The sequence below is a fragment of the Pan troglodytes genome, chromosome 2, assembly GCF_028858775.2.
Source record: "Pan troglodytes isolate AG18354 chromosome 2, NHGRI_mPanTro3-v2.0_pri, whole genome shotgun sequence".
In the NCBI taxonomy this organism is placed as follows: Eukaryota; Metazoa; Chordata; class Mammalia; order Primates; family Hominidae; genus Pan; species Pan troglodytes.
In genome coordinates, this window is record NC_086015.1 from 49681650 (window position 1) to 49707086 (window position 25437).

A 25437-nucleotide genomic window follows, 5' to 3' on the forward strand; every position below is an offset into this window, starting at 1 on the left:
AGGGATGAGGAATGTGAGATGCAGAGATGGGCTCAGGGCCAGCTTCTCCCTGCCTTCCCTTGAGAAAAGCTCTATTTGGTTTTCACTGAAAAGTTGATTCATTATGATTCCTGTTGGCCAGAAACAGACTAGCAAACCCAAACGGGCTTAAGTAAAAAGGAAATTATTCCAGCAGTGCCTCAGGAGTCATTTTCTCCACAGTTTTTGGCCGTGTATCTCAGTGTTAGCTTCAGTCTCAGGTCCTATGTGATGGCCAGATGTTGGGAGGACCCCAGAGTTTACATTCTCTCAGTTTCACATCCGATGGGCAAGAGTGCCAGTCCCTCCTTCGGAATCCTCCACAGACGTCTGCTGGAGTCTCATTGGCTCTTACTGGGCCACATGCCCACCCCTGGAAAAAGTAACAGTGCTGGAGGAATGCAAGGCTCTGATGGGCCAGATCTGTCAATGCCCTGCCTGGGCCCTGGCATGGAGCCAGCCCACATGGTGATGGGAGCCACGTGGTGTGGAGCTGGGGGCTGGATCTCAAATGAAAATAGAGAGCTATTACCCCCAGAATGGGGCGTAGGTGCCAGACAACAGAAACCTCCACCACATGGTGTAGAGTTGCAGAAAGTTTCCCTTTTTTGTTTTTCCCAGCTTCCTTTCATAAGGTTTCCCCCAGTTAAGTTGTGTTTGTAATACCCAAACTTCTAGTCTAGTGTGTAGCATCTAGTATGTTTTTTGAAGAGAGCACCTCATGTCTTTCAAGACTGTGTGTGTGTATGTGTTTAGGTAAGATAAGGTAAGGTAAAGTAGATATTTATTAAGTTTCTTTGAAGCTAACTATAAAAGGCATTAGCTTTTTAACCAGAACCGGAGTTGAATTTGATTTCTGTCCTTACCCTTTGTTGGCTGTGTGACCTTGAAAAGTTCACTTAACCTCTCTGAGCTGCCCTCTGCTTCTATTTGAGGATTCCGGGTAATCATGTAGACCTTGCAGAATTGTCGTAAGCATTAGAGTGATGGTTTCAGAATCCCCTGAAAGGCTTGTGAAAACACAGATTGCCAGAACCCACCCCCTGAGTTTCCAAATCAGTAGGTCTGGAGTGGAGCCCAAGGATTTGCATTTTTTACAAGCTTTCAAGTGATGCCAGGGAACTGCTCTTTGAGAACCACTGAGATGGGATTAAAGCATCTCTATATACAGTCCCTTACATAGAGCCTGGCATGCTGTGGGTGCCCAGACACAGTCATTGTTAGAGTGAGTGGTACTAGTATTTGTGATGGCTTTCGTGGCAGAGAATATTCTATGACTCAGCCCACAGCTGTGTTGTACTTGGGGATGACAGAATTCTGCACAGAGTGACACATCTTTCTGAGAAATTCCTTATAATCCTCTTGGCTGTTGGGGAAGTGGCTGATTCATCTTACCAGTCTGGGTTTAACTTTCTTTTCTTTTTCTTCTGCAGTACTCTGGTTTCCAGCAGTCGGCTGACAGGTGTTTTCTTTGTGGACATCTGATCATGGACATGGTGAGTAGGTCAGCCAAAGAAGAGAACAGCATCTCAGGTGGAGGAGGAGGTGTTCAGAGAAAAAAGAAATTAATAATTGAGGACAGTGTTTCTTATCTTGATTTGTGGTTATGGCTGGGCGCAGTGGCTCATGCCTGTAATCCCAGCACTTTGGGAGGCCGAGGCGGGCGGATCACGAGGTCAGGAGTTTGAGACCAACCAGCCTGGCCAATATGGTGAAACCTTGTCTCTACTAAAAATACAAAAATTTTCCGGGCGTGGTGGTGCATGCCTGTAGTCCCAGCTACTTGAGAGGCCAAGGCAGGAGAATTGTTTGAACCCTGGAGGCGGAGTTTGCAGTGAGCCGAGACCACGCCACTGCACTCCAGCCTGGGGGACAGAGTGAGACTCCACCTCAAAAAAAAGAAGTCCCTGTAAAGTACAGCTTGCTTGTTCTAATAGAACCCACATTGTTGGCTTTTATTGGAATTAACATCTTTAACCATCTAGAGCACACGCTATCATGTTTCCGATAATGCTTTCTCCTCCTCTGGGCTGTTTGAATTGCACTGGCCTCCCTCTGGCTTCTCTGTGATCCTTGTGGCATCCCAGATGAGATGCTAAATACAGTCTGTTTTTACTGCAGAAATCCCAGCTACCTTGGAGTCAAATGCAGAAAGCCAGAGGAGCAAAGTTGTTTTTCTCCCTGTGTTATGCCCAGCTCACAACATTACGAAGATGAGTTTTTAGGGCCTGTCATTTAGTTCTGAGACAGCAGAGCAAGGACCAGGTTTTATACATTCCATTCTTTGCTCAGTCACTGGCTCTCTGAGGTTATTCTGGGCTTCAGGTCTTCAGTGGGGACAATTTTTCCCTAGAGGGTTAGGTTATGAGGTTAATGAGTACAACATCAAATTGTTCACCATTGGAAACCAGCCTTTAAGAAGTTCTTTAATATACTGATCAGTGGAAATGATTATATAACATACTTTAAATTGGAAAGAGTTAAGTCCCTCTCTAAGCTGACTCATTAATTTCATTCTAGAGAAGATAATTTCTAATTATTAGTATTTTTAATTTTACCTTTTTATTGAGAAATAACTCATAGAGTAAAAGATACTAATCTTAAGTGTACATCTGAATGAGTTTTCACATGTGCATATACCCCTGTAACCACCACCCAGATCAAGATGTAGAACACTTCCCAAACTCCAGAAAGTTCCTTCTTGTCTATTCCCACTCAAGACCCCACTCCCACAAAGGCAACCATTATTCCAACTTCTATTGCCAGAAATTCATTTTGCTGGTTTTGGAACTTCATATAAATAGAAACATATAGTATAGACTCTTTCAGGTCTTATTACATGTTTTTGAGCTTCATCCATGCTGTTACCTGTATTGGTAGTTTATTGATTTGTATTGCTAAGTGGAATTCCATTGTATGGATATAGCACAGTTTATTTCTCCATCTCATGTTGATGGGGATTTGGTGGTTTCTAGTTTTTTGCTATTTATGCATGAAGCTGCTGTGAACACTCTTGAACATGTCTTTGATGGACATAAACACTCATTTCTGCTGGCTATACGCTAATATTTATAAAACATCAGTGACCCAGAGCCCTCCCCATTCGTGATGAATATCTGCTATCTCCCAGGCTTTGACAGACCTCAGCAGAGGTCTTAGCCCTGTTAGAGCCATGTCCTCATTAGTAGCCAAGACCTCCCTGGGAAACGTGGCCCTTCCCCCATTCTCGCAGTGGGAGGTAGGCAGAAGCTACATATGCTTACCTCTCCTTCCCAGGTATCTTCTAGACTCTGTAGGGCTCTATTTCTTTAGCAGAATTTGCCTTTGTTTTTAGTGTCCGTCAACATGGTCTGAATTTATGAGTACGATTATACCCTATTCTTAGTTCTAGTAATCCTAAGACTTCTTTGGATAACCTCAGGGTATGTCATTTATCTATTGCTGCATGACAAACCACCCTAAAACTTTGTAGTTTAAAACAACAGTGATTTCTTATTTATCATCATGCTTCATGCTGTGGGTCAGGATTTAGGTCAGGGTTTAGCAGGCCAATTCTTCTGCTCTGTGTGGCATTGGCTGGGGTCTCCTACTTAACTTTGTTCAGCTGGTAGCACAGTTGAACTGGAACATCTAAGATGACCTCTCACCCTCCAGGCCCCTCTCCCTGTAGCCTCTAATCATTCAGTAGTCTAGTTCAGACTTCCTTACAGCAAGAGATAGGAAGTGGAAGCTACCAGTCTTCTTAAGCCTTTGACTCAGAAATCTCAGAACATTGTTTCTTCTGCTTTCTGTTAATTAAAGAAAGTCACAAAGCCAGTTCTGATTCAAGGGGAGGGGGAAATAGTCCCCATCTCTTGATGTGAGATCTCTACCATATGGGATAGTATGAAGTTGAACCTTCAGTCTTTCAGGTCTCCTCTAGGACTTGAAAACTTTTAGTGAATGTCTAGACAGAACCCCAGCTGTCTAACTCTTTGTGTAAATTGTCTCTCTGTATACCCTTTTGTTAATAGAGGGGTACATTCTGGGCTTGCAGGTTAGAACCAGGCATAGTCTCACATAAAAAAAGTATTACAGCTAGTCACAATGCAGAAAAATGGCATCTTTTTCTAATCTTACTTCAGGCACAATGTGGATTAAATTAATTTAAGGATCTCTTTCTGCCAAGACAGCATTCATCTTGGGGAAAATGCATTCCAAGGTCCAAATTGCCAAATGGGTTTTGGAAGCCCAGCCAGTTGTTCTTCCTGTTTTGCCTTACTGCAAATTGAGAGAGCCCTCAAAGGTTAGTGAAACCCAGGAGGGAATGAGGAAGCTTGAAAGCTGAGCATTCAGAGGAAAGCTGGAATAGCACAATGCCCTTCTCTTGCCTTCTTGGCTGGAGCTTGTGCAGTGTGGAGTTATCCACCTGAGGCTTCCAGGGGAAGGAGCTGGAACACAGCATATCTTTACCCCTGGGTCTCACAGTGTACTGACAAGGCTTCCCCAAATCCAAAATCCCCTTTCTTCAGCCTGTTTGAAGGCTTTCTGTGTGGGCTCCCACTGCTGGATGCTGATGGCCGTTCTGTACATTCTTTGCAGATGCATGTTTTGGTGTGACCTTGCTCATGTTGATTCTGTAGTTCAGTTGTTTTTGCTAAGTTTCATGATGCAGGTAATTGCAGAAATGAATCTCCTATTAAGTCAGTGAAGATGCTTTCAACTGTAAATTATAGAAAAAACCCAGACTCAATTCGAGTTAAACCAATGATCCTCCAACTTTAATATATATCAGAATCACCCTATTAAAATACCAACTGCTGGGCCTTACCCCCAGAGTTTCTGATTCAAAAAATCTGGGATGGGGTCCAAGAATGTGCATTATTAACAAGTTTGCAGGTGATGCTAATGCTGAAGGTCTGGGGCCACACACATTTCGAGGACCACTGACTTCATAGGAATGATATTTTATCTCACCTAAAAAGAGGCTTGGAGGTACGTGGTTCCATGATGAGTTAATTCAGTTACTTACGGACCTCACCAAGGATGTTCTTTCCATCTCTTCTCTTTCCTGCTGTCCATGTCTTGGGTCTGTCCTGGTTTCAGGTTGGCTCTGGCAGTTCCAGGTATCCCATCCAGATCCAGATTAAATGACACTGAGAGGAAGAAGTTTGTGGGGCTTTCCCTCTATTGCATTTAAAAACAACAACAGAGAAACTTTACTTATTACACTTGGATTTGAGGTCATTGGGTTGAGTCAGAACTTCTAGATTATCATGCTCCAGAGTCAAAGCTGCATAGAAGGGGCATCCAAGAGGCAGAAGTGAAGGGGTTCCTTTTGAGCTCTGCCATTTCCACATGGAATTTCTTTTCATTTTTCCGAGTACTTGCTGCTTCCCAAATCTGGGAAGGATGTATCCTTCTGTGGCCCTGCTTTGCATCGTTTCCCACTTCTTCATGGTGGATTTTGGCCCTGGGATTGGCCCATCCCTTCCTTACCATCTCTTTCTCTTAAAGAACTATGCAAGAGTTTCCTGTTCTGGGTGAGGGTTGGAAAGGAGCCCTCTTTCCCTGCCAGTTCAGAGACCCTGTGAGAGGCTGCAGGAAAAGGATTCCTGTGTGGTCTCTTCTGTGTATTTATCTAAACAGATTTGCTTTTCCCACCCCATCACCTCTTGCTCTTCTCCTAGGTGAAACTCGGGGGTAAGTGTACTCTGTGTGTGACTGCTCATGTAATCCTTAGGCCTGATGTGTTCCTCTCCCCTTCCACCATCTCATCCTTCCCTATAATCCCCACTGAGTCTTGGTCTCTCCTCCAGATCCTGCAAGCCCTGGGGAAGTCCTACCACCCCGGCTGTTTCCGCTGTGTCATCTGTAATGAGTGTTTGGATGGGGTGCCCTTCACCGTGGACTCAGAGAACAAGATCTACTGTGTCCGAGATTACCACAAGTAAGAAGGGATGGGAACAGACAGGACCCATTCGTGTAGGCCAAGACGATCTCAGCAGAGTGAGCGGTGGAAACCGACAAAACTGTGTTTGCCAGCCGCCCTTAGATCACAGTCCAGCAAAGGCTTAATGGTTTTGAGGGGTACAGCAGGGACCTTGGGAGGTTGGTCGATGCCAGTGTTGACAGGAATGGGTTAAAGAATCATGTTTAGTGAAAAAAAAAAAAAAACACAGAGCACAAAAAAACTAATAATCATATTTGTAGCTAGGCCTCGGGAGGAATCCACCAAGCCCTGTGGCTTCAGCGTTACCTAACTTCACAAGGCCCCTATGCAGTGCTGGTTCCTACCACTCTTGGTTTGCCTGAGCCTGTGCTAGGCACCATGAGAGGTGTAAACAAATCGGTTAGTGCTGTCCCCAGAAGAGTGAGAGGCAGCCAGTGTCCTCATTGCAGCTGGGGAGCAAATACTAAGGCATATTCCACAAAGTGAGCCAGGTACCAGTCATTCTATGAGGGAGGAGAGCAAGGGGTAGGAGGCGGCATGGAGGAAGGCTCCGTGTGGATTCCAAGTGCAAGTCTGACTCTGGAATTTGCTCCCAGAAGCAACATTTATTGCTGCTTTGTTTCTCCCCACAGGGTGCTGGCCCCCAAGTGTGCAGCCTGTGGGCTTCCCATCCTTCCACCTGAGGTAAGATGCCCTTCCAGACATGCTCCCAGGGGCTTCTAAGACATGAATATCTCCCTGGGCTCATTTACAAGATCCATGTCCTGTCCTTACAGCTTTTAAGGTATCCTTTTAAAAATCTCAACTCTGGCCTGGTGCAGTGGCTCACGCCTGTAATCCCACCACTTTAGGAGGCCCAGGCAGGAAAATTGCTTGAGGCCTGGAGTTTAAGAACAGCCTGGGCAACATAGCAAGACCTCATCTCTACAAAAAATTGTTAAAAATTAGCCAAGCGTGGTGGCATGTGCCTGTAGTCCCAGCTGCTTGAGCCCAAGAGTTGAGGCTGCAGTGAGCTATGATGGTGCTACTGCATTCCAGCAGGTGACAGCAAGACCTTGTCTCCAAAAAAAAAAAAAACAAAAAAAACCCCACTTCACCTTTGAGATAAGTCGTGTCTTCACCCTTCCTTGTTGACTGGCTTCCCCAGCCCAGTACCCTTCTTGTGCTGATTTGTCCCCATAACCAGGTCAAACTCCCTTACTTGATACTAATTCTTAGATTAGCAGATGAGGAGAAAGGCTTGTCTTTTCTTCATTTTTTAAAATAAGTGTCCATGTAGGTCTTTCTTTCAGTGTTAACTCTGACATTCTAGAAGGAAGGACTCCTATCCCTCCTACTTCCCCTCTCATCAGCTTAAATGTATTCTTCTTCCAATAAGTACTCCTGATTTACCTTCTCCTCCCAAGGCCACCTACTTGTTACCCCAAAACCCTCTTCCCTCCCCACCCCACGGTACATCAAGCCCGACAGCCCCCCTAACAGGCCTCTCCTATGTGTTCTTGCTTTTCTTTGGTCCCAGGGCTCAGATGAGACCATCCGTGTCGTGTCCATGGACAGAGACTACCACGTGGAGTGTTACCACTGCGAGGTAGACCCCTCCCCACCCAGCCCCCAAAGCCCATTGTAGACATCCAAGAGAAAAGCATCCTGCGTTGACTGGGGCAAGAGGCAGTCAACAAGATTCTGGCAAGGGTCAGCCCTCTAGAGCTTCTGTAGGAAATGGAATGAAGGCTGGTTCTTGGGGGAGGTAGGAGAAGATGGAAATGCTCAAGGTATAAAGGTCTTTCTTCTGCATATTCAGAACTATCAAGTCCTGCAACTGTTGGAGCTGCTCTCCCTGAAGCTGCAGAGCTAGGAGGGTCGTGGAGAGCATGGGTTTCAGGTCCTATCTGGGGGCCACATTGTCAGGCAGGTGTGCGATTTGGGGAAGGGACTCCCTCCCCTCCAGCTTGCAGGCTGTTCTATCTGCCTGAAGCTCCTTTCTCAGCTGAGCCCTGGAAATCATGAAGCCCCTCTTGGAAACAGGCATGTCAGCTGGTGGTGTGAAGGCGGGTGGGGTCCGCCTGCCCCTTCCTGCCCTTTGTCCCAACCCAAGGTGAAGGAGCACTAGTACCTGATGACTGTCAGGAAAGCTAGGGGTTGCCCCTCACCAGCCCTTGTGAAGGGTGACCATGGAATTTCAGCCACAATTAAGTGAATTCACCCATGGAAGGAGATTAGATTCATTTGGTGACCCTGTGGGTAGAGAATGGGGGTGTCCCTCATATAGACTTGTCCCACTGCCAACACTGAAGAAATGGGTGGGAATCATTGCTGCTGGGACCCCAGGTGCCCCAGGTCACTGCAGGAGAAAAAGGTGAGGACATTTGCTCAACAGGCCTCTCCACATTTTCTAGACCAGTGCTATCCAAAAGAAATATAAGGGGCCGGGCGCGATAGCTCACGCCTGTAATCTCAGCACTTTGGGAGGCCAAGGCCGGCAGATTACTTGAGGTCAGGAGTTCGAGACCAGCCTGGCCAACATGGCAAAAACCCATCTCTACTAAAAATACAAAAATTAGTGGGCGTGGTGGCACACGCCTGTAGTCCCAGCTACTCGGGAAGCTGAGATAGGAGAATTGCTTGAACCTGGGAAGTGGAGGTTGCAGTGACCTGAGATCATGCTACTGCACTCCAGCCTGGGCAACAGAGCAAGACTCCGTCTCAAAAAAAGAAAGAACTATGAGAGCCACAAATTAAAGTCATGTATCATTTTAAGTTTTCTGGTAGTCACAATTAAAACGTTAAAAGAAAGAATTATGAGAGCCACAAATTAAAGTCATTTATCATTTTAAGTTTTCTGGTAGTCACAATTAAAACGTTAAAAGAAACAGGTGAGATTAATTATTTTATTCGGTTCAAAATATCCAGCCAGGCATGGGCCCATGCCTGTAATCTTAGCACTTTGGAAGGCCGAGGCAGGGGGATCACATGAGCCCAGGAGTTTGAGAACAGCATGGACAACACAGTGAGACCCTGTCTCTACTAAAAATACAAAAATTAGCCAGGCATGCTGTGCCTATAGTCTCAGCTACTTAGGAAGCTAGGATCACGTCACTGCACTCTACTCTGGGTGACACAGCAAGACCCTGTCTTAAAAAAGTAAAAAATCCTGCTGGGCGTGGTGGCTCATGCCTGTAATCCCAGCACTTTGGGAGGGCAGATCACTTGAGGTCAGGAGTTCAAGACCAGCCTGGCCAGCATGGTGAAACCCTGTCTCTACTAAAAATACAAAAATTAGCCAGATGTGTTGGCGCGTGCATAATCCCAGCTACTTGGGAGGCTGAGACAGGAGAATTCCTTGAACGGGGGAGGCGGATGTTGCAGTGAGCTGAGATCGCACCACTGCACTCCAGCCTAGGAAACAGAGGGAGACTGTCTCAAAAAAGAAAAAAAAATCCAAATGTTATCTTTTGAACATGTAATCAATATAAAAAAGTTACCCATGAGATTTTTTTTGTAACTCCACAATTTATTTTATTTCTTCTAAAAAAAAAAGGGATACGTGTGAAGATTTATTACATAGATATATGCTGTACGTGTGCCAGGGTGGTTTGCTGCACCTATTGTCCCATCCTCTAAGTTCCCTCCCCTCACCCCCACCTCCCAACAGGCCCTGGTGTGTGTTGTTCCCCTCCCTGTATCCATGTGTTCTCATTGTCCAACTCCCACTTATGAGTGAGAACATGTGGTGTTTAGTTTTCTGTTCCTTTGTTAGTTTGCTGAGAATGATGGCTTCCAGCTTCATCCATGTCCCTGCAAAGGACATGATCTCATTCCTTTTTCCCATGAGATATTTTTACATCCTCTTTTTGTCCTAAGTCTTCGGAATCTGCATTTACACTGACAGCACATTTTAAGTGGTTCACAGCAAGTGCCTTGTGGCAGTGTCTCCTGTGTTGGACAGGCCTCCACGGGGCAGGAGCTGTGTTTCTGCACTGGCATTTCCTGCCTATACAGAAACACACAGCACCCTCTGCTGATTTTGGGGACTGTGGCTTTCAGGTCAATCTTGCAGTCTGTTTTGTTTTGCTTCCCCTGGACATGTCTGCCTCCCCACAGGACTGTGGTCTGGAGCTCAATGATGAAGATGGCCACCGCTGTTATCCGCTGGAGGACCACCTGTTCTGTCACTCCTGCCACGTGAAGAGGCTGGAGAAGAGACCCTCATCTACAGCCCTTCACCAGCACCACTTCTAGCCAGAGCCACTTGCAGACATCACGGCAGGGGATGAGGAGCCGGGGTTGCTGCTGCTGCTTCCGGTGGCCCCTGGGGTGGAAGTGGGGTAGGGGAAGAGGAGGGGCAGGAGGGAGAGTTCCTGTGAGCATGTGGGGGGTGCCTTTCCTTTAACCAGGGAGGTGAACACTACCTGCCTCCTGCGTGTATTTTCCAAGTGCTTTTCTCTGTTGCCACATTTTCCTCAGGTTACTCAGGAAAATGCTCCAGCATGTGTGAGCACATGACCTGAGGTTGCATCATAGCAACAAAGGAATCCTCCTGTCCCCTCTGGGAACATTTCATGCTTCAGAGGGAGAGGTTTTTATTGAGCTTGTTTCACAATATCCCCTTGAAGGGACAGCTCAGCTGCCCTTTCTCTTCCTTCAGGAAAATACCTATACCCAAATGTTCCCTCCCCCGACATATATCATGGCATGATTTAAGGCTTCTTTTCACCTGAGAGCTTCAGTTCTTCTGCAGAATGGCTGCAAATTTAATTGCATTAAGGCAAGAAGGAAGCTCTAACGTGTGCTTTGTATCCTAAGATGAATTTGCTTAGAAAACCAGAGTCAAGATTTGAAATAGGTGAGGCAGGGTTTCCTCCTTAGACACTGACAGCATTCTCTGTGCCCCTTCAAATCCTTACTCTCCTAAAGGCAGCTGAGTCCGCGACAGAAATTTGCCCTATGTGAGTAAAACATACTTTGGGAGAAGAACTTGGTGCAGGCACCAGGATTTTTTTTTTTGCCCACGTGTTTGCGCTGTTTTTCTCTGGAGTTCTCAAGAGTTGGTGACTTGGAAGGCCGCGTCTGCAAGGCAAGTCTCAGGAACCCATGCAGGTACATCGCTTGCACCTGTTTTTAGCTTATTTAATGACGGGCTTTTGGGAAGAACTGCCCGCATACTGAGAGACAGCTTCTTATAAACAAGGAGAGTTTTTGTGTGTGCGAGATCTCTAAGCCAGCGTGGGAGGGAGCGCCTCAGGATAAGTTATTATATTCATTTCTTTGGTTTCTCTCCTGCCCAGTTCTTGGCACAGGCATTATGTTTGAAGAAACCAGTATAAGGTACACTGCTTTTGTCTGTTTAATTTTTTTAGTTGTTTCCCTTCACTTTCAGTCTTCCACACACAAAAAATACCTCACAGAGCTTCACCAAATCACAGATTCAGGAGGAATTTGGCTTTCACACTGGACTCAGATACCTTCTTCAGTGTGTTGGAAATCACTGGCTTCACACAGGCCCAACTCCAGCTGGTCAGGGCAGAGTGATTGTAACTAAAGGTCAGTGGGGAATAGATCCGATTCAGTGCTTTTGCCTTATGCATTTCAGCATCCTGGCTCCCCAGGGTGGCAGGAGCTGAGGGAGGGCCACACACTGGCAAGATTTCAAGACCACTGTCTGCACTGAAGAGGTAAAATTTGCACTGCAAGTCACATCCCTGAGGCCAGAGGTCAGTACCCTTTGGTATTTCGATTAGAAGAAGCTGCAAAAGAAAGGCAGCCCATTTTACCATTGCCAGCCAGGCCGGGGACACAGGAGCCGGTGTGTGCACTCTGCCTCCTCACCTTGCACCCAGAGCAAGAGGACTGGGTGCTGGGCTGCAGAGGCCGGTCAGTGGAGCCCCTAGCACGTGTGAACTCAGGCTTTTCATTGGGCCCGGCTCCACTTCTAGGCCATGTTTCGACTCATTTGGTAACCATTGCCTGTAAGAAGCACAGAATTGGTGCCATGGATTATCTTTTCCATGTTGATGAAATTCATTCTGTTGGAATCCTTTGGCCAGATGTCACTTCAGCCAGGGTGTGCATCATCATTGGTTCTTTTTCACAGGCTGAGCCTCCTGAAAACCCATGAACGCTGGGGCTGGGGAAGTGAACCCTGAGGTGGGGACCCTCTCTTCCCATCAAATCATCCAGCTCAGTGTGGGGCGTGGCAGGGGGGTAAATGAAGCCAGCCAATGTGTTAACCTGTCTCTGTCAACCTAAGAATGTTGGCCTTACTGACACACCTTTGCTCCATGTTCAAGACCAGAAGTAGCTGGGATTTGTTTGCAAATTGGGTAATTAGTTTAAAAATCTGTGATTACATTTTTAAATGAAATTTTCAAAGTGGCCTAGATTGAGGTGATTCAGATAGGTTTGCGAATATACCATTTTATATTGTTGAGAAAGAACAAAAAGGGAATTTCCAGATGTCCTAGAAATCCTAGCAACAGATTTCTCTGGTTGTCAGTTTCCCTGGAGAAGGCGCCAGATAGGAATCTCCAATCAGTTGTTTTTCTCTTCGCTTCAGGCCCTTACACAAAAGCCATGAAGAGACGTTCACCTACCTGGTATTTTAAATGTTCTGTAAATTATTAGCCAAATAGAACTGTAATGGGGTTGTATTTATGGGCGCCTAGAAAGAAAACACAAGGACTTGGTAGGCCAGGAAGAAAAGATTTTAAAATTTAGAATGACTAGCCCTTCTGGGTTTTCTTTTTGACAATTCTTGGACTTTAGGTAAAACAAGGATTGTGGCCGGATTTCAGATCCCAAAGCCAGCCTCCATCTTAGGCCTTTGCCTCATTGTGCCTTTTAGGTTTTCTTACCCACCGTCTCCTGTTTTGTCTTTTTTTTCTTTTCTCCTACCCCTATCGTGGGACATTCAGAAACTGCCTGGGTGGTTTGAGAAGAGACAACCCAGTTTGATCTGCAATACAAGGATCCATTCGTAATCTCTCTCTCACTGATGTTATTCCCCCATCTGCCGTCTTGGTTCATCTCACCACAGAAGGGCATTTAGTCCTACCCAGCCATCGGCTGCGTATGACAGCAGGATGGCACTTCCCATTTCTCTGTGGTTAGTGCTCGAGTGAAAACCTCTTTCAGCTGAGTCCTCTGAGGTTCTGCTGTTGAGTCCTGGGTGGCTGATGGAATGATTGAGGAGGTCTGGTCACCCTCAAGCGCCGTCATCGCCTTGTTTCCATGGGCTTCTGTCACACAAAATGAAGAACAGAAATGTTAGGACTTAAGACAATGTTTGGAATTCACACCTCTTTGCAGTCCTTTCAAGGCTGCTGCTCTGTGCTGTGTCCCGTGCGTGTGAAAGCAGAGCTGTGATGGCTGCTGGGACCCTTGCGAAGATCATGTGTGAGAATTGAGCACAAGACCACAAATTATTACTGCTTGATGCACTTGTTAAAACTCTATCTGCCAGGAAACCAAATTTTCTTTTCTTTTCTTTTCTTTTTTTTTGAGACAGGGCCTCACTCTGTTGCCCAGGCTGGAGTGCAGTGGCGCGATCTCAGCTCACTGCAGCCTCCACCTACTGGGCTCAAGTGATCCTCCCACCTCAGCCTCCCGAGTAGCCGGGACCACAGGCGTGTACCACTGACTACGCCTGGCTAATTTTTGTATTTTTAATAGAGACGAGTTTCACCATGTTGCCCAGGATGGTCTGGAACTCCTGGGCTCAAGTGATCTGCCCACTTCCGCCTCCCAAAGTGTTGGGATTATGGCCATTAGCCACTGTACCTGGCACAATTTTTTTTTGTACCCTCCTTTATGCCAAGAATCAGTCCTAATTTCTTTACTATGTGAAGTAACTTTTAAAGGTAACAGAAAAGGCCAGGCACAGTGGCTCATGCCTGTAATCCCAGCACTTTGAGAGGCTGAGGCGGGTGGATCACTTAAGGTCAGGAGTTAGAGACCAGCCTGACCAACATGGTGAAACACTGTCTCTACTAAAAATACAAAATTAGCTGGGTTTGGTGGCGTACGCCTGTAATCCCAGCTACCTGAGAGGTTGAGGCAGGAGAATCGCTTAAACCTGGGAGGCAGAGGTTGCAGTGAGCCGAGATGGTGCCATTGCACTCCGACCTGGGCAACAGAATGAAACACTGTCTCAAAAAAAAAAAAAAAAAAAGTAACAGAAAAAAGAGTGAAATATATTAGCTATCTTTTATTCTGAGCCAAAACTTGACAGATGTGGGAAATCTCCATATAGTGTATGAAAATTTCATTGTACAGGGAAATTATTTTCCTCTGTGTCTTTTCTTTTACTATAAAGTGATTCAGAATTTTACTGTTACTATAAAATTATGCAAAGTATTGTGACAAAACTGCATCAATTTGTTGACTATTAAAGTGCTCCTTGAACATTATATTTCCTGGGTCTTTTCTGTGTGTGGAGTCAGCAAACAGTGTTTTTTGCTACCTGGACTTTGTCTTCTTTTACAGCTCTGGATTCTTAAAAGTACCACATAGGTATCAAACCTATGAAGGGTATGAGATTTTACCCTACTTGCAGGCTAATAAAGTGAGCACACCACATGGGTTCATGGATCCTGGCAGAAGTTATGAGACTCATAGGTCAGAGACAAAGGACAGTTTATTATAGCAATAGCAGTGGCCAGATTATCAGCATTTGCACTGGTTCCCTGAGCCCCAGGCCCCAAGAAGAGGGCCAGGTGAGACCTGCACACGCAGTGGGCTGCATTACAAGAGGAACCCCCATGCTTAGGGGACCCTGGTATTTGATAATGGGCAGTAAGCCTGCCTGACTTTTGCTCCAGAGACAGACACTATCTCTGTCATCCAAGACTGTTCACTAGATAAACATCCTTGAAAATATAAGTCTGGAACCTGGCAATTGGTGTCTCTTCTTACCAGATGTATAAAAATGTGAGAGGCCTTGGAGAATCATATCCCAAGAATCAGCAGTTTCTTTTACTGGACCTTTAAGATTGAGACTTATAAGGTCCTGATGCAGTGACTTGTAAGGTCACTTTGTCTCTCTTGTGAATGTTACTGTTTTTTCTCTTCTGAGGTTATGACCAAAGAATCCTCAAGGCGAGTGATCCTTCAGGTTTGAGACAGCCACATGCAGGAAGACAGGACTTGTAGAGTGATGGGGCCAAGTGTGTGGTTAGAATCCTTGGGGTGGGGAAAGAGTTTGTTCTAGACTCCACTGTAGTCCTTGTGGCTACCAGGTCTGACGTGCCAAGGACACGGGAAAGCTGGGAGTGAGGATACTGATAGTCATAGCACCTTACACCAGAATAAAAGTTTTTTTTTCTTTCTAAGTGATGAGAGAATGGCTAGTCTGATTTTGCCAACATGGGCTGCTATTTGCTTAAGACCTTGATGGTATAAGGAGTGAAGATGCAATCAGGGTAAAAGGCGGTCTGGAGTTGTGGTGTGCTGGCAAACCAGGCTTCTGGGGCAAAAAATTAAAAAGCCTTGATATGGAGTGTTTGCTGATACCTATGATGTAAATATTCCCGCCATGGCCACTTTCCAGCTACCAGCAAGGCATCCTGGCACCAGGGATTGGGAGGAGATGGCATAGTCCTAAGAGTCAGCCTTGGGCATTGGGCCATGTGGGACTGGGCAGTGGGGTATCTGGTCTGGTTCTAAGTGCTGTGATGAAGCAGTAGCAGCTGTAATAGCTGACATTTCCCGTGTGCTCATCACATAGCAGATGTTATTCCAAGGACTGTATGTTCTTTATCATCCCTCATTTGATAGACAAGACAACTGAGACACAAAAGGGTGAAATAAACAGTAAGTACTCCATCCCAGGCCATCTCATCCAGAGGGCGCTGTCTTGACCACTCTACTACTCTGGTTGATGGGAGGCAGTAAATTGTCCATCAGTATACTTCTTCATCAAAGCTACATAGTCAAAAAGCCACAGGAGGCTGTGAGGAGAAGCTCACTGCTGCTCTGTGGAAGTCTGTATTGGTTTCCTATGGCCACTCTAACAAATTACCACAACCTCAGTGGCTTAAAACAACACAAATATATCATTCTGTCATCCTGGACACGAGCCAAAGGTTGTCGGCCGAAGCAAATTGCTTCCAGAGGTGCTATAGGGGACTGCCCATTCCTTGCCCCTTTTCCGCTTCTAGAGGCTGCCCATTTTCCTTGGCTTGTGGCTGCATCATTCTGGCTGCATCACTCTGGCTGCTTCTATTGTCACACCTCTTCTCTGACCCTCCCTGCCTCCTTGTAAGGACGCTTGCGATTATGCCCATCCAGATAATCTAGAATAATCTCCCATTTTGCGATTCTTAATAACATCTGCAAAGCCTCTTTTACCTTGCAGAATAAGATATTCACAGGTTCTGATGAGGAGGGCAGGGACATCTCTGAAGGGGAGGGAAGCAGGAGATAGGGTCTGGAGGCATGGAATTGGCTTCCTAAGGCCAATTCAGGCTGACTTCCTAGAACTAAGTCAAAAGGAAAACCCCAACTTTCCACGCTCAAGTAACAAAAGGACCAGAGGCTACTCCCTTTGCAACCTCCCCACCCCCAGCCCCTTTTCTGCATGGCAGGTGAAAAATTGAAAGTATCGCTAATTGATCCCCTCCCACAACCAATCAGACTGGTCTTAGGCCAAGTCTTCATTTGCATAGGAGTATAACTTTGTAACTTCAGCCTCTGATTGGTCGTTTTACACAACCAGTCAGATGTTTGTATAGGGTGGTGTAACTTTGTAACTTTGCTTCAGCCTCTGATTGGTCCCCTCCCACAACCAATCAAACTGATCATGGACCTCTGCTTCATTTACATAGGGTGTACACCAAGTAACCAATGGGAAACCTCTAGAGGGTATTTAAATCCCAGAAAATTCTGTAACCGGGTTCTTGAGCTGCTTGGGCTGCTCCCACCCTGTGGAGCGTACTTTCGTTTTTCAATAAATCTCTTTTGTTGCTTCATTCTTTACTTGCTTTGTGCGTTTTGTCCATTTCTTTATCAAGACGCCAAGAACCTGGACACCCTCCACCGGTAACAGGAGGAGCATTAGTCAGCCTACCACAGACTCCAACGAACGTTTTTTGAGAGGAAGTGAAAGAATATTCCTAGGTTATTGGGTGCCTTTTCTTCAAGAATCCCTGAAAGTGGGGGTTTGCAATTTTCCCTGGATTGAAAATAGAAATGCTTCCTACACAAACTTGATTGAGACCTTGTACTCTAGGTGTAAAAAAACAGAGTAGGGCATACCCTGTGGGTTATGGTCAGAGAGATCTGGTTAGAAGTTCCCAGGTAGGCGACAGCCCTAGATGTGTGACACTTCTAGGAGAATCTCTGGCTATGTGGATATGTCCAGGTGTGTAAGGCAGCCTCAGGGACTGCCACCACTTGGTCACATACATGTCCCTCCAACTAATCCTAGCTCTCAAGGACAGGCGGTTCTGGGCCCTGTGTTGCCCATGAGACTTGGTCCACGGCAAGCCTGTGATGGAGTGAAAGTGAGGGGACACCCAATTTGAAAACTCGGCAGGAAGCCAGACTCCATGACATACAAATGGATCAAAGTGAATCGGCTCCGTTGTTTGGGGAAATACCTGAGGTTTGTTGTTTCATGCCAAGAAGATTAACAACACGGACACACGTGGGTGGGTTAAGGAGCAGAAAGTTTAACAGGCAGAAAAAAGAGAACAGCTCCCCCATGCAGAGGGAGGAGGACTCCAAATGGATCTCCCCATTCCTGGCAGGAAGCAGTCTGATATATAGAGGAGGGGGTTTGAAGAGGTGGTATTTGATTTACATAGAGCCCAAGGAATTGGTTTGACCAGGTGTGCCATTTACATAGCCCTCGAAGAAACTGGCCATTCCACCTTGATCTTTTATTATGCAGATAGGGTTTTTTACTTGGCCAGAGCCTTGACACCTGCACACATGGCAACAAACAGAAGGGAGGAGAAATCTTCCATATTGGATGCACCTGGCTTCCAGGTGCAGCTGCCGGCATTTATCTGTGCAAGCTTCTAGCTTGCTTATTTATGCTTGCAGCTTGACTTTTCAGGCTGCTTTCTGTTAGAAAAGAAATGGTTTTGGGGGCTGCTTTTTATTAAAAGAAAAGCCTTACCAAGGACTCCTGTACCCTATCTGCCTAAATTTTTTTAACTACTATATTAAAAGGTCTATAAGTGGGAGCTGGCCCTAAAAGTAGGTTGTAGAGATTATTTGGATGTGCCAACAAGCTTCATCTGCAGCTTGGACTGTCTCCATTGGAAGGCCTCTGGCAGATTTTGTAAAAAGTTATATTTATATAACAATTTTACTATAGGAAAAACTTGGCTAAAGATATGAATTTATATTACCCATCATTGGCTGGTTCCTTATCCTGAACATTGGTTTCCTTGGAATCTGATTTTGGCTTGTTTGGCCTTTAAAAACCCCAGAAGAATGGGGTTTCTGCCAGATTATTTTCTGGTTTTCAGTCTCACTGAATGTCACAAAGGCCTTGGTTTATGGTTCCCAACTGGTAAAGAAACATCAAACTTTGCCTCTCTTAGTTCCTTCTACATGACAATGGGTGGCGGTTGCTCATATCGAAGCATTTCTTTTCCCCCTAAAGCCTATGAGACAGGCTGCAACTTAAACCCCTATTTTATTAAAGGAGAGGAAATGTCCAAGAGCCCAGAGATAGTGGGTAAAAGCATCATCAGGACTAGAAATGGGGTCTTCTTGTTGCTAATTAGTAGGGGTGAGGGGTAAGTGGCAGATGTGACTGCCATCCATGCCCAGACGGAATTGTCCTTGAACCTACTCATGCGGTGTCTTCTGGGGTACAGTGAGTCCACAGGGCAGGACGGCCTTGGGGTCAAGAGCCCAGACTCACATTCTATCTCAGGCTTCATAACTCAATTGCTCCATGACCTTAAGCCAATTTAGTTCCCTCATCTGTAAAAATGGGGATAACAACTGCATTTACCTCATGGGATTGTGTAATGCCCAACCTTGTTTTTACTAACCCTGTTTTTAGACTCTCCCTCTTCCTTTGATCACCTAGCCTTGTTTCCACCTGAATTGACTCTCCCTTAGCTAAGAGAGCCAGACAGACTCCATCTTGGCTCTTTCACTGGCACTCCTTCCTCAAGGACTTAACTTGTGCAAGCTGACTCCCAGTGCATCCAAGAATGCAATTAACTGATAAGATACTGTGGCAAGCTATATCCGCAATTCCCAGGAATTCATCTGATTGATAACGCCCAAAGCCCCGGGTCTATCACCTTGTAATAGTCTTAAAGCCCCTGCACCTGGAACTGTTTACTTTCCTGTAACCATTTATCCTTTTAACTTTTTGCCTACTTTATTTCTGTAAAATTGTTTTAACTAGACACCCCCCCTCCCCTTTCTAAACCAAAGTATAAAAGAAAATCTAGCCCTTTCCTCGGGGCTGAGAAAATTTTGAGTGTTAGCCGTCTCTCGGTCGCCGGCTAATAAAGGACTCTTAATTCGTCTTAAAGTGTGGCGTTTTTCTAACTCGCTCGGGTACAACAATTGTTGTAAGGAATGATTGAATTCATCCAAGTAAGGGAATTAGAGCAGTTTCTGGCATGAAGTAATTGCTCAATAAAGTGTGTCAGGTTTTAAGATTAATTGATCTTTACATCATGATAAATGGCAACAAAATAAATGACAAATGGATTAAAGTAAATGGTAAAAACAACATAAGAACAAAACATTAAAAAATCATATAATAGAAGAAACCAAATATTAGTAAGTTTGAATATATAAAAGTGAAAATTACTACAAGTTCAAATATATATATATATATATATATATATATATATATTTTTTTTTTTTTTTTTTTTTGAGACAGAGTTTCACTGTGTCACCCAGGCTGGAGTGCAGTGACGTGATCTCAGCCAACTGCAGCCTCCACCTCCCAGGTTCAAGCAATTCTCCTGCCTCAGCCTCCTGAGTGGCTGGGACTACAGGCACACACCACCATGCCTTGCTAATTTTTGTATTTTTAAATAGAGCGAGGGTTTCACCATGTTGGCCAGGCAGGTCTCGAACTCCTGACCTCAAGAGATCCACCTGCCTTGACCTCCCAAAGCACTGGGATTACAGGCATGAGCCACTGTGCCCAGCCGTTAAAAAAATTTTGAAAAGGTAAATCATAAGCTGGAAAAAAGATTGCAATGTATTTAAGAGTTAATACCCTTAATATATTAAAAAATCAAATTTGTAAGAAAAAATTCAATACATCAAGAGAAAATATATAAAAAGTACATGTAAAAGGAAGTTCCATATTCCAATTATGAAAATTGCAAATCACGGTTAAATTTATAATAGCCAGTGTTGGTTAGCATGCACGAAAACAGAGAAACAGGTGCTGTTGATGGAAGTGTGTTTTGGTTTAATTTTTTGGAAGGCAGTTAGAAAGTAACAAAAGTCTTAAAAATGTCCATAAAATGGACCTTACAGATGTCCACCTGGTCGTTCCACCTCTAGAATTTGTAAGACAAATAATTCGGCCGGGCACAGTGGCTCACGTCTAACCCCAGCACTTTGGGAGGCCGAGGTGGGCGGATCACGAGATCAGGAGATCAAGACCATCCTTGCTAACACGGTGAAACCCCGTCTCTACTAAAAAATACAAAAAATTAGTCGGGCGTGGTGGCACACACCTGTAGTCCCAGTTACTTGGGAGGCTGAAGCAGGAGAATTGCTTGAACCCGGGAGGCAGAGACTGCAGTAAGCCGAGATCACGCCACTGCACTCCAGCCTGGGTGACAGAGCGAGACTCCGTCTCAAAATAATAATAATAATAATTCAACACAGGGTCTCATTCTGTTGCTCAGGCTGGAGTGCAGTGGCATGGTAACAGCTCACTGCAGCCTCAACCTCCTGGGCTGAGGTGATCCTCCCACCTCAGCCTCCTGAGTAGCTAGGACTATAGGTGCACACCACCACACCTGGCTAATTAAAATTTATTTATTTATTTAGTAAATAGAGATGAGGTCTTGCTATGTTGCCCAGGCTGGTCTCGAACTCCTAAGCAGCATCATTTTTTCTAGGTGTTAAACTGGCAACAACCCAAATTCCCAGCATAAGGATTCTATTTAAAATATCTAGCTCTCTGATGAAATATCTTCAAAGAATATTTAATGACCTTAAATCTCAGACAAAAAGGTAAGGAGACAAAATGAGGAACCCATTTCCGTACAACCCCAATTTGGAAAAACACATGTGCAAGTATACCCATGTTAAAAAATATAGAGGAAAAAAAGGCTTTAAGAAAAAAAAATAATAGTAATGATTTAGGGTGGGAATCGCGTTAATATTCCCAATAATTTTATATATTTTAAAAATCTATAATTTTATCAGGGGAAAACGTTATGTTGCGGAAATTAATTGATCGATTGAGTGATTGGTTAATGGACAGTGTCCGATGACTCATATAATCCCCCGGTTCGAGTCCCTTTAGGCTGCAGACGTTTCGCGCCTTCTCGGGTGTCCAAGTCGCGCATCCGTACAATGAGGGGTAATATACTAGATTACCTGAGGTCTTCTTACGGTAAAAACACCGGTGTCTTAAGGTTTCCCAGTGGAATTTGGGGGCCGGGTTGACTTCGGAGCTGGAGCTCGCAAAGGCCGGGGCTGCTGCAGATTCTGACGCTTTGTGGACCCCTACTACCGCGCGCAGCCGCACCGCAGGTTTTCTTCGCTGCTGGTTAGATCCAAAGCCCATCCCATCCTAGTAAACTGGGACAGCGCCGCTTCTCACATCACTATGGGGGCTTCTGCTCCATGGCGGGGAAGGCCAGAACTGCTGCCTTAAATGCGCTTTTGCATCATCCGGTTGCTAACCTCCGGCCACAGCATTCCGCACTCCAAAATGCCACTTTTCCAGGTGTGTTTGCCTAAATTTACCCCATTTACAGACTTCTCAGGTGCATCATTGGGAACAGGGCGCTTTGCAGTTTGCAAACCCCCTCAGACGACTCCAGGTTTAAAGGATAAAGGATGACATTGTGAGCAAAGCGGCATCAAAATTTCAGATATTTAACTTTCACATTCTAACCATACACCTTTCCAAGGTCTTGTAATACTTTCACATTGTGAATATACATCTTTACAAGACCTTGTAGTACATAGGTCAAGTGTGGCAAAACAGGTATCGCGAGCCAGCCAGGAGTCGAACCTAGAATCTTCTGATCCGTAGTCAGACGCGTTATCCATTGCGCCACTGGCCCCGAGTTGGTAAGTCCTTCTCCGCGATAGCTGATCACCCTTATACAGTTTGAACGGGCTTCCGGGTACCAACGATCCATTTTGCCCTTGCGCCGCGCTCCCGCTGCTCTGCCTTTCCCCAAAACGCGCCCCACCAATCCGCAGCGGCTTCGTCACGGCGCTCTTCGTCGCACTCCAACCCGCCGCGTCGGCGGCATCTCTCGCGTGCTCTTGCTCGCGCACTAATTTGTCCTCCACCGCCTCCCGTTCAGGCCGGCTCTCCTGCGGGGCGGGGAAAGGGGTGGGAAGAGGCTGGGAGCTGCGGCCGCTGTGCCAGGGTGACCGGTAGAGCTGTAGCCGAGGTGGCGGCGCGGGGCGGGGCGGGCGGAGAGAGAAGGAAGGAGGTGGTTGTGCAGGATGGCGACGGCGGCCTACGAGCAGCTGAAGCTGTGAGTCCCACGGGCCGGAGGCCTGAGGCGCGGCGGGCGGGGCGGCAGGTGCGGGCCCTGGCCTCGGGGAGGGCTTCTGAGTCCCGGATTGCAGATAGGGTGTGGGAGCTCCTCGCATTTACCGGTCTTCCTCAGCCGGCGCGGCCTCTCCTAGGCCTCGCCCGAGTAGCCATAGGCCGGGAACCAGCGGCTCGCCGGCCTTTCTCCACCGTGCTCGGCCCCAGCGCCCACGGCTGAAGAGAGAAGCTGCCGACTGGCCCCCACCGAGCCGGGGTCGGCGTTATGATGCGGCCCTTCAGGGCACGCTTGTCCCCACTTTCTATGCAGAGCTACCGACTAAATTTATCTGTATGACTTAACAGAGAAAAAGAGTTTTCTCTTACTTAACGGACCTACAGCAGCAATTTAGAGTCTACACACAGATCAACAAATCTTTGTTTTGGTTACAGCCTATCTGGGTACCGAAGCCTGCCTGCCCCCTCTTCAGTGTGCAGAAAAAATTTAAAGTACAGTCAGTAGTCTTAAGGGCCTGAAGGAGTTTACTTTGGTTTAAATTTTAAACAGCTCCAACCTAAAGCAGGTTCTTAAGTCTATGTCGACAGCCAGAGGCTAATCTCGATAATTTTGGTACTGCAAATTGACTTTTCGGTAAATCCAAGTTTTTGAGTCTTTGATACAGAGGCTGTGGTTGTTAAGAGTTATAAAATAGGTGTTTTTAAGGGTTTTGGTTTGTCTTGGATTAAAAACAACATGTGTTTATTTCCCTTAGTGTTACCCATTAGCATCCACACTTTTCTTGTCTGTGAATAATTTCGTTGTACTCACTTCGTGTTTAATGCTTTACCCCTAGGCTGTTTGAAAATCTGGTGGCCACAGCCTGGGAATATCTGGTAGGAGAAACAAATGTAATTTTTTAGAAGCTTATCTATCCCTATATATAAGCTAAAATACCTTGGCAGTTAGGCATAGATATCGCATTTCCTTTGCAGGGAAATGACACCAAAATGTGGTTTGGGCACTTAAGCTCCTCAGACCTCAGTCTCACTAGTAACTTTCTGAAAGGTTCAGTGGAAAGTTGGAGGTGCAAAATTCAGAGAGGTCATTTATTCCACATTGTATGTGTTGTCAAAAAAGATGATTGCTTTTTCTACAGTGCACCCCCTGTGGGTGCCATTTCTGTTTACTGTAATGTTCTTTGAAAACCCTAGCTGCACACTTTCCTCCACATTTTCCTCTCCACCTTTCCCTATTTTCTCCCAGTTCCCCTTTGCAAAGTGCTCACCTCGTCTTTGGTGAAAGAGTTGAAGGAAGTGTCTTCCACTGCGTTTCTGGCCAGGCCACTGTTACATGTGCTCTGCTAGCTAATTAGGTTATTGTGTATCTGATAGGCACTGAAGGGTTTAATGTGATCCTACACCAGGTCTCAAATGTGTTTAAGCCATATGGAGCCATGGCTTCATGCAGCTTAGCGTGGCAAAGATTGAATAGGATGGAGAACTTGAGAATTATGATGATTGTTTTTCAGCTGCCAAAACACTAAATTTAACCAGTTCAGACCTTAAAACAAACCAAAATCCTCGCATACATAAAAGAGAAAGGAAATTTGTCCCTTAAGTAGTAAGAATGATGTTTTTATATTGATTTTTGTGAGAAGTGGAAACTCTTAAATTATTTGGGTGATAAAGTCAAACTGGGGTTATGTGAAAGTCATTCTCTCATTTGTCAGTCCTAGCTTTTTTTCCCCCTGAAAAAAAAAGTTTAGAGTGTTTCTGTAAATGTGAAGGTACAACTTTTTTGCACCTTTTTCTTTACCAAGGGGTTTATGAGTTAGAATTTCCATTTTTATTCCTTCCTTTTGGCCCTTCCTGCTCTGAGGCTGCTGTTGAAGGTTTTCAAATGTGGCTCCTGCCCTAAGGAGTATTCTTTTTTGGATGCATTTAGAAGTGAAATTGGTTTCTGTGTAAGAATTGGTAGGAGATAGTAGCCATTTTTTAAAATGTGTCTAGAGATGTGTTTTAAGAAATATCCATGCAAAAGAGATAGTTCGATTATTTTATTACGAAAGGATTGTTAAAAGGATTTATTTAAATGTTGAAATGCTTGTTTTTTTTTCTTTGTTTCCTTTTGTCTTTAAAGAGATGGGGTCTCATTCTGTTGCCCAGGCTGGAGTATAGTGGTTTGATCATAGCTCACTGCAGCCTCTAACTCCTAGTCTCAAGCGAGCCTCCCACCTCAGCCTCTCGAGGAGCTAGGATTACAGATGCACACCACCACACCTGTCCTACTTGGGATTTTAAATAATAATTCTGTCTGCATTATGCCATGCCTTTTCTCCAGCCCATCTCTGCCCTGTTGAATTTCACCTTTCTAATGCTCTGGTTTTATCCTCTACTTTCCTGCTTACAATTTCCAGTTCCATCTTACTGACCTATAGGATCAAGCTTGCATTTCTTAGCCATCTGTATATTCTAGCCTCTTTATAATCTGTCGCCTAATTTATTTCCCATAACTGCCCAGAGCCTTTTCCCCACTTCTGCAAAACTTGGCTCATCCCCTTCTAGCTTCAAACTTGGGTGTTATTTTGATCCTTCTACCCAGAATGCCTTCTTCCTCTCTGTTCTCTTTACATACTGGTCACATCCATGGTAGAGCCAAGAGATCTCAGGTTTTGTTAGTCAGAATGGATATGGATTCATATCTTAACTTGACTACTTGTTTTGTGTCCTGGGCATAGTACTTAATCCTTCTGAATTGGTGTTTCAATCTGTAAAATGGGAATGTTGATACTTCACAGGATTATTGTAAGGTTTGAAAGAGAGT

The 25437-nt window shown here is 45.4% G+C and overlaps 2 protein-coding genes and 1 non-coding gene across 8 annotated transcripts in view; 2 read left to right on the top strand and 1 right to left on the bottom strand.

Annotated features, from left to right (window-relative positions):
- Nucleotides 1-14355, top strand: part of LIMD1 (LIM domain containing 1) — an 85419-nt gene extending 71064 nt beyond the window's left edge. For 2 of the 3 annotated variants that reach the window (XM_001147894.8, XM_009445346.5), the window contains 5 exons: nt 1452-1514; nt 5817-5947; nt 6583-6634; nt 7470-7538; nt 10052-14355. In XM_001147894.8, coding sequence (XP_001147894.4) covers nt 1452-1514; nt 5817-5947; nt 6583-6634; nt 7470-7538; nt 10052-10189 — 453 coding nt within the window. In that variant the 3' untranslated portion in view covers nt 10190-14355. The remainder of the gene's footprint in view (nt 1-1451; nt 1515-5816; nt 5948-6582; nt 6635-7469; nt 7539-10051) is intronic. The other variant, XR_001713292.4, reaches the window with a different exon arrangement.
- A 7763-nt stretch (nt 14356-22118) lies between these two features.
- TRNAR-ACG (transfer RNA arginine (anticodon ACG)) lies at nt 22119-22191 on the bottom strand. The gene has a single exon. It is a non-coding gene; the product is annotated as a tRNA-Arg (tRNA).
- Nucleotides 22192-22340: 149 nt separating this feature from the next.
- Nucleotides 22341-25437, top strand: part of SACM1L (SAC1 like phosphatidylinositide phosphatase) — a 55741-nt gene continuing 52644 nt past the window's right edge. Inside the window, exons 1-2 of one of the 4 annotated variants that reach the window (XM_016940890.4) lie at nt 22347-22617; nt 23468-23507. Coding sequence is in view for 2 of the 4 variants with exons in the window: in XM_016940888.4 (XP_016796377.1) it covers nt 22586-22617 (32 nt within the window). In the remaining 2 variants the exon portion in view is untranslated. Of the gene's footprint in view, nt 22666-23467; nt 23508-25437 lie in introns of all 4 variants that reach the window. The other 3 variants (XM_016940888.4, XM_016940891.4, XM_016940889.4) reach the window with 3 other exon arrangements.